Source organism: Procambarus clarkii, chromosome 27 (genome assembly GCF_040958095.1).
Source record: "Procambarus clarkii isolate CNS0578487 chromosome 27, FALCON_Pclarkii_2.0, whole genome shotgun sequence".
NCBI classification, from domain to species: domain Eukaryota; kingdom Metazoa; phylum Arthropoda; class Malacostraca; order Decapoda; family Cambaridae; genus Procambarus; species Procambarus clarkii.
The window spans coordinates 5970355-5987270 of record NC_091176.1 but is presented as its reverse complement, the minus strand read 5'-3'; the positions used below and the strand labels follow the sequence as shown (position 1 = coordinate 5987270).

At 41.0% G+C, this 16916-nt stretch overlaps 2 protein-coding genes across 4 annotated transcripts in view; one reads left to right on the top strand and one right to left on the bottom strand.

Annotated features, from left to right (window-relative positions):
• LOC123762815 (mucin-12-like) overlaps window positions 1-16864 on the top strand; it is a 72310-nt gene extending 55446 nt beyond the window's left edge. Inside the window, exon 2 of the mRNA XM_069332296.1 lies at window positions 12956-16864. Coding sequence (XP_069188397.1) covers window positions 12956-16754 — 3799 coding nt within the window. The 3' untranslated portion in view covers window positions 16755-16864. The remainder of the gene's footprint in view (window positions 1-12955) is intronic.
• The window catches only part of LOC123762748 (NBAS subunit of NRZ tethering complex-like), a 504795-nt gene that overhangs the window by 319325 nt on the left and 168554 nt on the right, over window positions 1-16916 (bottom strand). The window lies entirely within an intron of this gene.

Genomic DNA, 16916 nt, shown 5'->3' with positions numbered 1-16916 from the left:
TGTGTGTGTGTGTAAAGTTTGAAGGAGACACTTAGGCCTACCCTCACTTGGAGTGGGAGCCCTGACAAGAGGGAGCCAGCTTAGCTTAGCTGCCAACACCCACACATCGTGTCAGCAAGGCGGACAGCCCGCATGCTTTCATACCTCTCACTGTATTTCCCACTTCTATACTTCCCTTCACCTATGTCTCTCCTTCCTCTTTACTCCCCCTCCCGCCCCACCCCCCACCCCCCCCAAAAAAAAAGCAACAGCCGCGCCAGGCTCCCCCCCCCCAAACCATAATGCCCGCGCACTACACGCAAATACTTAAGCAATAACAATTTTTTCTTATAGCAATATACACCTTTATTTATTAAACTTGGGAAAACTAATATATATTTCCTATTTAGACTACGACCGTCATCCCATAAAGCACGTAAATTATATTCTGAAATGAACCTGCCACTCAAAAGAAAACTGATGGCGAACTCTCAAATTCGAACAGAGACTATTATAAGTGGCTTTAGGTATTGTATGTACTAACTCTACCTATATATCCAACATTATGTTTCTAACTTATCTTCTATGTATGTACTTTGACCTGAATAAACATTTTGATTACATTGTGTGTGAATGTCATTTAATATTATAAACATGTTAACACTCGCTCCTACTATGGTATTAGCAATATTGTAGGATAGTGATATAGAAGGGGATTGGGAGGGGAGGGTGGGGGATGGGATGGATGGGAGGGGGGACCTCTCATCATCATCCTGGTGACTGTCCCACTACAGTATACCTCTCATCATCATCCTAGTGACTGGCCCACTACAGTATACCTCTCATCATCATCCTAGTGACTGGCCCACTACAGTATACCTCTCATCATCATCCTGGTGACTGGCCCACTACAGTATACCTCTCATCATCATCCTGGTGACTGGCCCACTACAGTATACCTCTCATCATCATCCTGGTGACTGGCCCACTACAGTATACCTCTCATCATCATCCTAGTGACTGTCCCACTACAGTATACCTCTCATCATCATCCTAGTGACTGTCCCACTACAGTATACCTCTCATCATCATCATGGTGACTGGTCCACTACAGTATACCTCTCATCATCATCCTAGTGACTGGCCCACTACAGTATACCTCTCATCACCATCCTAGTGACTGTCCCACTACAGTATACCTCTCATCACCATCCTAGTGACTGTCCCACTACAGTATACCTCTCATCATCCTAGTGACTGTCCCACTACAGTATACCTCTCATCATCATCCTAGTGACTGGCCCACTACAGTATACCTCTCATCACCATCCTGGTGACTGGCCCACTACAGTATACCTCTCATCATCATCCTAGTGACTGGCCCACTACAGTATACCTCTCATCATCATCCTGGTGACTGGCCCACTACAGTATACCTCTCATCATCATCCTAGTGACTGTCCCACTACAGTATACCTCTCATCATCATCCTAGTGACTGTCCCACTACAGTATACCTCTCATCATCATCCTGGTGACTGTCCCACTACAGTATACCTCTCATCATCATCCTAGTGACTGTCCCACTACAGTATACCTCTCATCATCATCCTAGTGACTGGCCCACTACAGTATACCTCTCATCATCATCCTAGTGACTGTCCCACTACAGTATACCTCTCATCACCATCCTAGTGACTGGCCCACTACAGTATACCTCTCATCACCATCCTAGTGACTGGCCCACTACAGTATACCTCTCATCATCATCCTAGTGACTGACCCACTACAGTATACCTCTCATCATCATCCTGGTGACTGGCCCACTACAGTATACCTCTCATCACCATCCTAGTGACTGGCCCACTACAGTATACCTCTCATCACCATCCTAGTGACTGGCCCACTACAGTATACCTCATCATCATCATCCTAGTGACTGTCCCACTACAGTATACCTCTCATCACCATCCTAGTGACTGTCCCACTACAGTATGCCTCTCATCATCATCCTAGTGACTGGTCCACTACAGTATACCTCTCATCACCATCCTGGTGACTGTCCCACTACAGTATACCTCATCATCATCATCCTGGTGACTGGCCCACTACAGTATACCTCTCATCACCATCCTAGTGACTGGCCCACTACAGTATACCTCTCATCACCATCCTAGTGACTGGCCCACTACAGTATACCTCATCATCATCATCCTAGTGACTGTCCCACTACAGTATACCTCTCATCACCATCCTAGTGACTGTCCCACTACAGTATGCCTCTCATCATCATCCTAGTGACTGGTCCACTACAGTATACCTCTCATCACCATCCTGGTGACTGTCCCACTACAGTATACCTCATCATCATCATCCTGGTGACTGTCCCACTACAGTATGCCTCTCATCATCATCCTAGTGACTGTCCCACTACAGTATACCTCTCACCTGGCCAAAGTGTCCGCCTATCATCCTTGTGAAGTATAAACATTTACTAAGACCAACCAAGCGAGTATAAACAACATACCCTCACACACCCATCATGAGCGGCACTATCTATCATTCCCGGACCTCCTGCCACATGTAAGTGATGTACAGTGAGGAAAGTACATAAGTGAAGGGAAGGGAATATAGCATTGCACCTCGAGGGTACTTCAAATTATCGTATTACTACAACTGCCTCTTGAACAATCACACAACTTAAAACTAATCGTTCATGTCAAGTAATTGTTTCATTTTTAAAATTACTTTGAAAATAAGAAATGTAGGTTATATCACTTTCATCTTTCGTAATGTATCCAGAGGCAGCAGCAGCAGCACAACAGCTGAATAACAACATCAAATGGAATCCGGCTTAGAACCTGTGTGTTTCATCCCCACCTTTCTTCGCATGAGTAGATTATATATAACAAATGTGTATGGTCGAGAAAGATCACAACCCATTCTCCCACTTGCTTACAGTCAATATTGGCTTATTTAATAAGTGCATATGTGACATACTAATTGATTGTGAATATTTTAGTTTACCTTTTAAAGTTTCATAGAAAACACCGACCTCACCTAACCTTCTTAGTATGTTAAGATGGAGAGTAGTGACAGGTGCCGCCGACAAAACACTCAACTGAGCCACAGTTCAGAAGACTGTCAACACACCCCCATTAGCCAGCTGGACTCCCCCCTCTCCCCACCAACAGTACACATGCTCAAATCAAGAACCATATAACCAGTAACTGACCACAACAATAGTTCAGCCAAGCCAACGGTTAAGTCCCCATGCGCGTGCACGGGATATGTTGTTCAAACCCTTCTGTTTTTATTGAGAGTCAAATTACGTCGCTTTAAAAACAAAATGTCTGGCAGTGCTACCTGTGGGTAACCTTAGGCCCAAGGGCCACTTGGTACATTTCCAGGTTAATGAACCATCTTTGGATAGGATATAGAAGGTTTACATTAATATTGTGGATTTCCCAGCGGAAATCACACACACACACACACACACACACACACACACACACACACACACACACACACACACACACACACACACATGGAATCAATACAGGAAGAGGCCGAACCCCCAAACATACCAGCGATACAAAGATGCGAGAAACAACTACACGGCAGTGAGGAGAGAGGCAGAAAGAAATTTTGAAAAAGGGATTGCGGACAAATGTAAAACAGAACCAGGTCTATTCTATAAATTCATAAACAACAAATTGCAGGTAAAGGATAATATTCAGAGGTTGAAAATGGGAAATAGATTCACGGAAGATGAAAAGGAAATGTGTGAAACACTAAACGAAAAGTTCCAAAGTGTGTTTGTACAAAATGAAATCTTTAGGGAACCAGATACAATAAGAATTCCAGAGAACAACATAGAACACATAGAGGTGTCTAGAGACGAAGTGGAAAAAATGCTCAAGGAGCTCGGTAAGAACAAAGCAGTTGGCCCAGATGGCGTTTCACCATGGGTTCTGAGAGAATGTGCATCTGAGCTCAGCATTCCACTTCACCTGATCTTTCAGGCATCCCTGTGTACAGGAATCGTAGCAGACGGGTGGAAACAGGCTAACATAGTTCCAATCTACCAAAGTGGCAGCAGGGAAGACCCCCTCAATTATAGACCTGTATCATTGACAAGTGTAATAGTGAAAGTATTGGAAAAACTAATCAAAACTAAATGGGTAGAACACCTAGAGAGAAATGATATAATATCAGACAGACAGTATGGTTTTCGATCTGGAAGATCCTGTGTATCGAATTTACTCAGTTTCTATGATCGAGCCACAGAGATATTACAGGAAAGAGATGGTTGGGTTGACTGCATCTATCTGGACCTAAAAAAGGCTTTCGACAGAGTTCCACATAAGAGGTTGTTCTGGAAACTGGAAAATATTGGAGGGGTGACAGGTAAGCTTCTATCATGGATGAAAAATTTTCTGACTGATAGAAAAATGAGGGCAGTAATCAGAGGTAATGTATCGGAATGGAGAAATGTCACAAGTGGAGTACCACAGGGTTCAGTTCTTGCACCAGTGATGTTTATTGTGTACATAAATGATCTACCAGTTGGTATACAGAATTATATGAACATGTTTGCTGATGATGCTAAGATAATAGGAAGGATAAGAAATTTAGATGACTGTCATGCCCTTCAAGAAGACCTGGACAAAATAAGTATATGGAGCACCACTTGGCAAATGGAATTTAATGTTAATAAATGTCATGTTATGGAATGTGGAATAGGAGAACATAGACCCCACACAACCTATATATTATGTGAGAAATCTTTAAAGAATTCTGATAAAGAAAGAGATCTAGGAGTGGTTCTAGATAGAAAACTATCACCTGAGGACCACATAAAGAATATTGTGCAAGGAGCCTATGCAATGCTTTCTAACTTCAGAATTGCATTTAAATACATGGATGGCTATATACTAAAGAAATTGTTCATGACTTTTGTTAGGCCAAAGCTAGAATATGCAGCTGTTGTGTGGTGCCCATATCTTAAGAAGCACATCAACAAACTGGAAAAGGTGCAAAGACATGCTACTAAGTGGCTCCCAGAACTGAAGGGCAAGAGCTACGAGGAGAGGTTAGAAGCATTAAATATGCCAAAACTAGAAGACAGAAGAAAAAGAGGTGATATGATCACTGCGTACAAAATAGTAACAGGAATTGATAAAATCGACAGGGAAGACTTCCTGAGACCTGGAACTTCAAGAACAAGAGGTCATAGATTTAAACTAGCTAAACACAGATGCCGAAGAAATATAAGAAAATTCACCTTCGCAAATAGAGTGGTAGACGGTTGGAACAAGTTAAGTGAGAAGGTGGTGGAGGCCAAGACCGTCGGTAGTTTCAAAGCGTTATATGACAAAGAGTGCTGGGAAGACGGGACACCACGAGCGTAGCTCTCATCCTGTAACTACACTTAGGTAATTACACTTAGGTAATTACACACACACAGTGAAGGAACAGGTGACAACAGTGAAGGAACAGGTGATGAAACTTAGGGTGGGCGAGGACAGGTACACAGAGAATGACAAAGAGGTGTGTGAAGAACTCGACAAAAGGTTCCAGGAGGTCTTTACAATAGAACGGGGAGAAGTCATGGCGCTAGAAGAGATGGCAGCAAACCAGGTGACCTTGGAAAGGTTCGAAATTACAAGAGATGAGGTCAAGAAGCACCTATTGGAGCTGGATGTGAGAAAAGCTGTTGGGCCGGACGGAATCTCACCATGGGTATTGAAAGAGTGTGCAGGAGCACTTTGCTTGCCACTCTCCATAGTGTATAGTAGGTCACTGGAAACGGGAGACCTACCAGAAATATGGAAGACTGCCAATGCAGTACCAATATACAAAAAGGGTGACAAACAAGAGGCACTGAACTACAGGCCAGTATCCTTAACTTGTATACTATGCAAGGTGATGGAGAAGATTGTGAGAAAAAACCTAGTAACACATCTGGAGAGAAGAGACTTCGTGACAACCCATCAACATGGGTTCAGGGAGGGTAAATCTTGCCTTACAGGCTTGATAGAATTCTACGATCAGGTGACAAAGATTAAGCAAGAAAGAGAAGGATGGGCGGACTGCATTTTTTTTGACTGTCGGAAAGCCTTTGACACAGTACCCCATAAAAGGCTGTTGCATAAGCTGGAGAAACAGGCAGGAGTAACTGGTAGGGCACTCCAGTGGATAAGGGAGTACCTAAGCAATAGGAAGCAGAGAGTTACTGTGAGGGGTGAGACCTCAGAATGGCGTGAAGTCACCAGTGGAGTCCCACAGGGCTCTGTGCTTGGACCTATCCTGTTTCTGATATACGTAAATGATCTCCCAGAGGGTATAGACTCATTCCTCTCAATGTTTGCTAAAGACGCCAATATTATGAGAAGGGTTAAAACAGAAGAGGACTGTTTGAGGCTTCAAGAAGACCTAGACAAGCTGAAGGAATGGTCAAACAAATGGTTGTTAGAGTTTAACCCAACCAAATGTAATGTAATGAAGATAGGTGTAGGGAGCAGGAGGCCAGATACAAGGTATCATCTGGGAGAGGAAATTGTTCAGGAGTCAGAGAAAGAAAAAGACTTGGGGGTTGATATCACGCCAGACCTGTCTCCTGCAGCACATATCAAGAGGATAACATCAGCGGCATATGCCAGGCTGGCCAACATACGAACGGCATTCAGAAACTTGTGTAAAGAATCATTCAGAACTTTGTATACCACATATGTCAGGCCAATCCTGGAGTATGCAGCCCTAGCATGGAGTCCATATCTAGTCAAGGATAAGACTAAACTGGAGAAGGTTCAAAGGTTTGCCACCAGACTAGTACCTGAGCTGAGAGGTATGAGCTACTAGGAGAGACTACGGGAATTAACCCTCACTTCGTTGGAAGGCAGAAGAGTTAGGGGGGACATGATCACCACATTCAAGATTCTCAAGGGAATCGACAGGGTTGATAAAGACAGGCTATTTAACACAAGGGACACACGCACTAGGGGACACAGGTGGAAACTGAGTGCCCAAATGAGCCACAGAGATATTAGAAAGAACTTTTTTAGTGTCAGAGTGGTTGACAAATGGAATGCATTAGGAAGTAATGCGGTGGAGGCTGACTCCATACACAGTTTCAAGTGTAGATATGATAGAGCCCAATAGGCTCAGGAATCTGTACACCTGTTGATTGACGGTTGAGAGGCGGGACCAAAAAGCCAGAGCTCAACCCCCCCGCAAACACAACTAGGTGAGTACACACACACACACACACACACACACACACACACACACACACACACACACACACACACACACACACACACACACACCCTGCTGCGGGGGCCTTGTGTCTGTGTGGATAGCGCTCGGGGGTCGTAGTCCTAAGGGACAGGGTTCGATTCCTGACGGCGGCAGAAACAAATGGGCAGTTTCTTTCACCCTGATGCCTCTGTTCTCCTAGCAGTAAATAGGTACCTGGGAGTTAGACAAGTACTACAGGCTGCTTCCTGAGTGATGTGTAACAAAAAGGAGGCCTGATCGTGGACCAGGCCGCGGGGATGCATAGCCCCGAAATCATCTCAAGATAACCTCAAGATAGATAAACTGAGGCATTAGGTAAAAGTCAATGTGCCCAACCATTTCTAACCCACCCTGAAATGGAATCCGAGAACCTTGAATTCATTTAGGATAACAACCTACTTTATCATGCGTAATATTTACAATCTAGGTATAAAATTTCAATGCAACATAAAAACAATCATTGAAAGAAAGGTCTGTATTTCAATATTTCTCATTTTCACGTGCTTCTTCCCTCCATCTTTCCCACACCTGGAATATGGAAGCGCATTCATATCGGGTCTCGCTAGACTTGGTAACACTTTCTCCAAGGCTTCCGGAGTCGTGTGTAAGTATTCCCATCTTAGTGAACACGTACCGTGCAGTCTGTGTCGAGTTCCACACCTCGACATTCTTGCAATATTACACCTCAGAAAACGTTGTTCAGATTATGGCACAATTTCTCCTCCATTGTTAACAGCTAATTAGGGGAGAATTTCCTCCCTGCCAAGTATGTAGGCCCCATGTAATGACAACCACTCGTCTACTGACACGTTATATTTTAGACTAACCGAGCCATCAAACTGCATCTCTGATGGTCGGGATGCAGAGATGCGTATCTCGCGAAGCATGTGCTGGTCATGTCCACTACAGCAAGGTGGAAGCATCAGGGTGCCGAGTGCGTGCAACTCGACCCCAACTTTCACCTTAACCTACATCAGCTCCCCCAAATTGTCACCCAACTGGTTGTCGGCACCGGAAGCCAAGCCAGGGTCATGGCAATTACCGTGAACCCCATCATGAGAGATGATGATGGACAGAAGCAACAATGGTATACCACACCATATTAGGTTTTCAGAATATACTAACAACCTTGGGCACAGGGAAACATTGTCTCAAGACCTATATAATAACATTTCCACTTGAAAGTTCAAAAGTTCACATTCTACACAGGCAATTAGCGATTAATGAAACAGTACATATTATGATGACAAATAATAAAATTAATAAATAATTCACAAAAAACACGTTTAAGGAAAAAAATTACGAAGTAAGTTGGACAATTTATATCTAGCAGATATTGTGGGTTTCCACAATATCTTGCCGACAACAGAGATAGATAGATAGATAGATAGATAGATAGATATATCTAATCTATCTATATATATATATATATATATATATATATATATATATATATATATATATATATATATATATATATATATATGTCGTACCTAGTAGCCAGAACTCACTTTTCAGCCTACTATGCAGGGCCCGATTTGCCTAATAAGCCAAGTTTTCATGAATTAATTGTTTTTCGACTACCTAACCTACCTAACCTAACCTAACCTAACTTTTTTGGCTACCTAACCTAACCTAACCTATAAAGATAGGTTAGGTTAGGTAGGGTTGGTTAGGTTCGGTCATATATCTAAGTTAATTTTAACTCCAATAAAAAAAAATTGACCTCATACATAATGAAATGGGTAGCTTTATCATTTCATAAGAAAAAAATTGAGAAAATATATTAATTCAGGAAAACTTGGCTTATTAGGCAAATCGGGCTTTGCATAGTAGGCTGCGTAGTGCGTTCTGGCTACTAGGTACGACATATATATATATATATATATATATATATATATATATATATACATATATATATATGTCGTACCTAGTAGCCAGAACGCACTTCTCTGCCTAGTATGCAAGGCCCGATTTGCCTAATAAGCCAAGTTTTCACGAAATAATTGTTTTTCGACTACCTAACCTACCTAACCTAACCTAACCTAACTTTTTTGGCTACCTAACCTAACCTAACCTATAAAGATAGGTTAGGTTAGGTTAGGTAGGGTTGGTTAGGTTCGGTCATATATCTACGTTAATTTTAACTCCAATAAAAAAAATTCACCTCATACATAATGAAATGGGTAGCTTTATCATTTCATAAGAAAAAAATTAGAGAAAATATATTAATTCAGGAAAACTTGGCTTATTAGGCAAATCGGGCCTTGCATAGTAGGCTGAGAAGTGCGTTCTGGCTATTAGGTACGACATATATATATATATATATATATATATGTCGTACCTAGTAGCCAGAACTCACTTCTCAGCCTACTATTCAAGGCCCGATTTGCCTAATAAGCCAAGTTTTCCTGAATTAATATATTTACTATAATTTTTTTCTTATGAAATGATAAAGCTACCCTTTTCACTATGTATGAGGTCAATTTTTTTTTATTGGAGTTAAAATTAACGTAGATATATGACCGAACCTAACCAACCCTACCTAACCTAACCTAACCTATATATATAGGTAAGGTTAGGTTAGGTAGCCAAAAAAAGCTAGGTTAGGTTAGGTTAGGTAGGTTAGGTCGACGAAAAAACATTAATTCATGAAAACTTGGCTTATTAGGCAAATCGGGCCTTGCATAGTAGGCTGAGAAGTGAGTTCTGGCTACTAGGTACGACATATATATATATATATATATATATATATATATATATATATATATATATATATATATATATATTATATATATATTATATATATATTATATATATATTATATATATATATATATATATATATATATATATATATATATATATATATATATATATATATATATATATATATATATATATATATATATATATATATATATATATATATATATATATATATATATATATATATATATATATATATATATATATATATATATATATATATATATATATATATATATATATATATATATATATGTCGTACCTAGTAGCCAGAACTCACTTCTCAGCCTACTATTCAAGGCCCGATTTGCCTAATAAGCCAAGTTTTCCTGAATTAATATATTTACTATAATTTTTTTCTTATGAAATGATAAAGTAACCCTTTTCTCAATGTATGAGGTCATTTTTTTTTTATTGGAGTTAAAATTAACGTTAGATATATGACCGAACCTAACCAACCCTACCTAACCTAACCAAACCTATATTTAGAGGTAAGGTTAGGTTAGGTAGCCAAAAAAAGCTAGTTTAGGTTAGGTAGGTTAGGTAGACGAAAAAACATTAATTCATGAAAACTTGGCTATTAGGCAAATCGGGCCTTGAATAGTAGGCTGAGAAGTGCGTTCTGGCTATTAGGTACGACATATATATATATATATAAATAATATATATATATATAATATATATATATATATATATATTTTTTTTTTTCTTTAGAACTTTAGAACACTTTCCCACCAGGAGACTTGATCCCTAGCCAGCACAGAAGTCTTACAGCAACTGGCATAACAGGTACGCCTTTAACCCACTACATCAAACTCAGACCCTTAAAAGAGATGGTAATTTTGGGGTATTTAACTCCCTTAAAGATCACCACCTCCCAAGGGCAACTAGAGCTAGTGAGAGGTCACTCAGGTTCTTTCATCAAGTCCCTCTTAATATGGGAGAACACTGTGTCTATGCTTAATGCACTAACTTGCCTAAACACGCAAGTGAAGTTTTACAACTTTACAACACTTTTCCACCAGGAGACTCGAACCCTAGCCAGCACAGAAGCCTTACAGCAACTGGCATAACAGGTGCGCCTTTAACCCACTACACCAAACTCAGACCTTTAAAAGAGATGGTAATTTTGGGGTATTTAACTACCCCCCCCCCCTAAAAGATCACCACCTCCCAAGGGCAACTAGAGCTAGTAAGAGTTGGATTACTACTGAGTCCCCTATTGAAGTCACCATGCCTGGGGGTCTGTTTTCATACAAATGGCTAATAGCGGGTTTTCATTTATATTTGGCCTATACTCAATAAAACGATCCTTGAAGAAAGATTGACAAAGCTTAAATTATATTCTCTAGAAAGGTGAAGAAATAGGGGTGACATGATAGAGGTGTGACTGAATGGACATGACAAAGGGGATATTCATAGCCCATTAAAAATATCAACATAAGACAGAACACGAAACAATGGTTATAAATTGGATAAGTTTTAGATTTAGGAAAAAATGAGACACATGGGTAAATACTGGTTTGGTAACAGGGGTGAATGCTGAGATACATGTTAGTTCATGTTCTGTGTTGCTTCCCCTTTGCTACATGCAAATGGCTCATGGTGGATTTTATTCATTCCTATGGTTATTAAACCATCTTTGGATGGACACTATACTGTAAATATAAAGCTTCCAGGTCCTTCTGAATATTAATATCATTATTGAAGAGTATAAATGGAGATGAAAGGGGATATTAATAGGGAATAGTCTTACTGCAGTTTATATATAAGAGGCAGTTGATGTTTTTGGTTAAGAAACAATAATAGTCTCATACAAGGAAGATTGTCTGACGTCATTGACCATTAGCGATGTCTGTGCAGGTTCACCCGGGGTAACGAAAAATACACGACTCATAAACCAAATTTTTTAATCCCCTTGAGCGAAATGGCTGGACCTAGAAGTCTAGCAATCACTTGCTGTGGTAACCAGAAATACACAGGCCATAGACCGACTTTTTAATCCCTTTGAACGTGCCTATGCAGGGTCACTGAGCGGCTAGCTGGTGACATCATTGACCATTAGCTATGTCTGTGCAAGGGTCAACGGGGTAACAAAAAACACACGACACGTAGAAGCGCCGTCGAAAAAAGCAAAACGGCACCTCTACGTGTTGTTTCCCACTACTGATGGGTCTCCCCACAGGAAACAAATTTCTCCCAAAAACACAACTTCTCTGGGCCACTACAGCTAAACCATATAAGTAAAGACTTTTAACTTGGGTTTTCATGCTTCCTGGATGTTAATTAGCAACGTCAAAAGAAAATGTATTTTCAGACCAATTTTGTGTGTGCACATTGTGGGGTTGTCAAATTTAAAAAGTGAGCAGTGCAAGGGCTAGTGTATTATGGTAATACACTTTAATGATTAGTATTTGTGTTGCAATGTTTAAATGTTTCATTCAGTGACAACCCAGATTTGAAGGTAAACTTTTTATAAGCTTGCACATCCTGCAAGATGCATATTTTAGCTGCTGTTCTGATTCACCACCACTACAACTATTGTCAGTAGTTATCACAATTAAAACTTGATCAATTTAAAGATCATTGCATTCCAGTTACTGAACTCATTATGTGCCACATAGTGTAATTCAATATTTTAAACTATGGAAACCTAATCAGGAAATATCTTAAGAAATTTTGTTACTAGTTCATCTCTAACTTGCTTAGCTAAACAAATACTGAGGTTAATTTCCTAAGCATTTAAGGATCTTTATAACCCATCCACCATGGTCCTCAAATTTCACTTCTCATGCTGAAACAAGACAGTTATCATCCTCAATACATGTAGTAAATGTTCCTTTATTTTTGTCATGTTCCCTTATTCCTGTGGAAGAACACACAATTAATACTGCAAATTTTTTTCAGGTTGGCTTTGGTATTGACAGTGTATGTTAGTGTGGACGCAGCAGCAAAGGACACTACCACCCCTAGCTACCGACTGGTCGTAGGGAACGGGGGCTACGCTCGCCTCATAACTGCCCCACCGCCCTTCTTGGATCTCACCCTTTCTGCATGGATCAATGTCACTTCCTTTCCAGATGGTGTAGCTCCCATCCTTACTACTGTCTCCCCAGATGCTAGTAGCCAGGTGGCTTTCTTCCTCCGACACGATGGGCTTGGTGTCTTGTGGGGTGGTCCCTCACCAGTAAAGCAATACCACTTGCATCAAGTAGACCGTCATCCTCGTACACAATGGACACCTGCTGAGCCCGAAAATTTACACAGAGTGAGACGTGATGCTGTGGATTACAGTACAGGACTTGGGGACATCGTGGACATCCTAGCAGATTCTCGTAAGGGACGTTCGCAAGACACGTGGACACCATACACCTTTGTTGATGTTGATAAGATGGGTGTGACAGACCTCGAGGCTTCACCATCTGGACTGAATGCTGGCCTTCATCTGCTACCAGTCCGTGCTGGGGTATCCCGCTCCGAGTCCTACGATGACTGGACTAATGTCCCTTATGAACTAGCAATGTTGGAGAGTGATCCCTATGACCTTCACTTAGCCGAGCCTGAACCACGCATTATAACTGAGCCTAGTGGGGATGATGACTTCGTTTTCTTCAACTGGAATGTGCCCGCAGCACCAAAGCAATCAATACCCCAATCACCCAATGAATGGTCACCAATTTGGCAATCAAAACAGGAAACACATGTGAAGGAAACAACCAAACCAAACCAAACAGTAGAAAGAATCCCAATAGAGGAACTTAGTTCTCAAAAAATTAATCCAGGTAATCCAGGGGCATGGACAGCTCAAGTAACAGAAGTTAAACTTAGTTCAAACAGCTGGACTCCAAATTATGTTAGAGAACCATTCTATACTAATACTCAACCATCACAACAGTCTCCTATTTCAGAAGCTACATTTGCAAGGCCACATCCTGCCGTAAGACAGACAATCAATGGACCTTCTCAACTCGCATCCCTTCATCCAAATTCCAGGACAACACATAAAATAATCAGCCCTACTCAACATCCAACAGAATATACAACTACAACTACTCGAAGACCCTCAACAACCACAACCACCAGAAGACCCTCAACAACCACAGCCACCAGAAGACCCTCAACCACAACCACCAGAAGACCTTCAACAACCACAACTACCAGAAGACCCTCAACAACCACAACCACCAGAATACCCTCAACTACAACCACCAGAAGACACTCGACAGTTGCAATCACTAGACGACCCACAACAGCTACAACCACCAGAAGGTCCTCAACTACGATACTTCCCACAACCACTTCGCTGTTGAACAACTTACGCTTCACCACTAGTCGGTTCACTGCCCCACCAACTACATCTGTTCCAAGATCTAGAACTCGGGTGTCACTTCTTAATCGTTCAACAGGACCATCTCGTCATACAACAAGGATGCCTCTTTGGAAGCTAATCAAGCGCCCTAACAGTTCACAACCTCCTTCGTTAGCATCTTCAACATTAAAACCCACAACCACAACCACTACTTCCACCACTACTGCCCCTTCAAGTACCACTCGAGCCCCTCCACAAATGCATTCAACGCTTATCACAGCAACCAGGTCAACCACAAAGCAACCTAATCTTGTTTCAATAGTTCACTTCAATCATCAGGAACAAGTAACAGACAAGCCTCAAATTACTGGACAAAAGTCTAAAGTTTCTGTTTGGTCTACCGCAGCAGACAGTAAATCAAGCAAGGGTCAGAATTACTTGGACAAGTGGTCAAGTAAACCTCAAGGGGGACAAAATGCTGTGAGCAAGCACAGATCAGTGAGCATCGCTCCACACCACATGGACGAATTTAACCGTGCCATGAAGGGCGTAGCCCCTGTTAAGGACGGTGACACGGCTGTAGTGTATTCCATTCCAATCACTGATCAAGAAGCATTTAATACAATGTATCAATATTACCAAACACAACAGGCAGTAGAGTTTTCAAAGTCAAAACAGTCTACTGATATCCATGATGCAGTTGCCCAAACAATTGAAGAGGAAACAAATGAAAATTACTTAGGAGACAATGTACCTACTCAAGAAAACAGATTTTCTGTTCACTATGCAACAAAACCTGAAGTCAACTTTGAAGAGACCATTGCTCCAGCATTTTTTAAAGAGGAAGAAGCTGTTCTTTTACCCACTGAAGACCCTCTGTCACCAACACCATCCCGTAGTGACATACCCATAGGTGAGGATGCTGCAGAAATTTCCACTCATAAAGAAACTATATCTTCAAAGATTGAAAAACCCCACTTAATTTCCACCTCTATTAAATCACAGATTACGACCCAAACAGTCATTCAACACGGAAGTCCACAGGTAGCAAGTGTTACTGAACCCAAGTCTAAAGTTGTGCCAAAGACAAACGATGAAGGCGAACCAACTGAACCCATTAATGTTAAGTCAACTCCGGTTTCATCAGACATACCACAGTCGCCTATTCGTCCAACTGTGCCTGAGCAAAGTAATATTCCTCTTGCACCAGAACAAATAAATCTCCCATTTATATTACCAAGCAATCCCCCATTAATTCAAAGGCCAACTCAATTTCACAATATATCAAAACAAAATAACATTCATAATGCAACAGTATTTGCTGGTCCTCCTTTACTACCTGAGCTTAGTGGCCTTCCAACTGCAATAAAACAGAGTGACCGTACAAGAGACCCAAAACCCAATTTTCAAGCGAGTCCAGATTTGAGTTTCAAAGTAGAAGTCGAGGAAAACCTAAAAAAAGTACCTGGACACGAACAAGATAATTCTTCATTTGCTGTATTTCATATTGATGAAGATGATATTCCATATTACTCTCCAGCAGGGGATAATGATGAACACACTTCCTCATTGGATGAACTTTATCAGCCAGCAGGAGTGCTCGTTTCCCAGGAGGCAGCACAGCCGGTGTCACACTATCAAGAGTCCACACATTTGTTCCATGAGCAATTGCCCCCACAATACATATCTCCAAAGGATATACCTCGTCCCATTACGTATGGTAGTGCCCTGCAGACGTCAACAAATCCAAGCCAGGACGAAGTTAACCTTGATGATTTGGTTTGGAATGCCAATCCACAGGAACTTATTGCTCAGGGTCTTTTACCTCGTCCCGTGCATTATGTCGGCACCCAAGAAGAAGCAGAAGAATGGATGCATGGGCAGGATTCAAAGCCATACTTAGAGGACAGAGTCTTCAGTGTTGAATCAAGTGGTACAAATAATGCAATGCCCCAAGCTTCAAAGCAAAGTAATGAGGAAAATGATGTAAATTTTCACTTCAAAAAACTACCATTTGAATTTAGAACAAACCAATGGTACCATCTTACTTTTACTTGGAGCAGTAAAAATCATCAGGTTGCAGTTTATATCAATGGAGAATTGGCTGGAACATTGACTAATGTATTGCCCAATGAAATGACACTTCCAGGAAATGGTCTAACAATTATTGGTCAGACACTGCTACCTGATTTGACAGATTTTGATCCTACTTCACAATTCATTGGTGAAATTAGGGAGGTCAACATATGGGGTACGAAGTTAAGTTCAAAAAGCATACACGAAATATACCAATGCAAGGAAGTAAAGGAATCTCCTGTGCTTGACTGGCACCAAGTCACTATGAGATTTTATAGTGATGTTACAGTGAAACAAGATGTTGCAATGTGTGGTGCATGAAACACACTGCTTCACTGAAGGATAATTTCTAATACAGTACTGTATATGAAAACCAAAGACATTACGCTGGTTTTCTACAAAATGATCCAGATGGAAATGTTAAGAAAATTATTTATGAGCAGTGTCCAACAAAATAATCTGGTTCTTGCTGCACACAAGTGA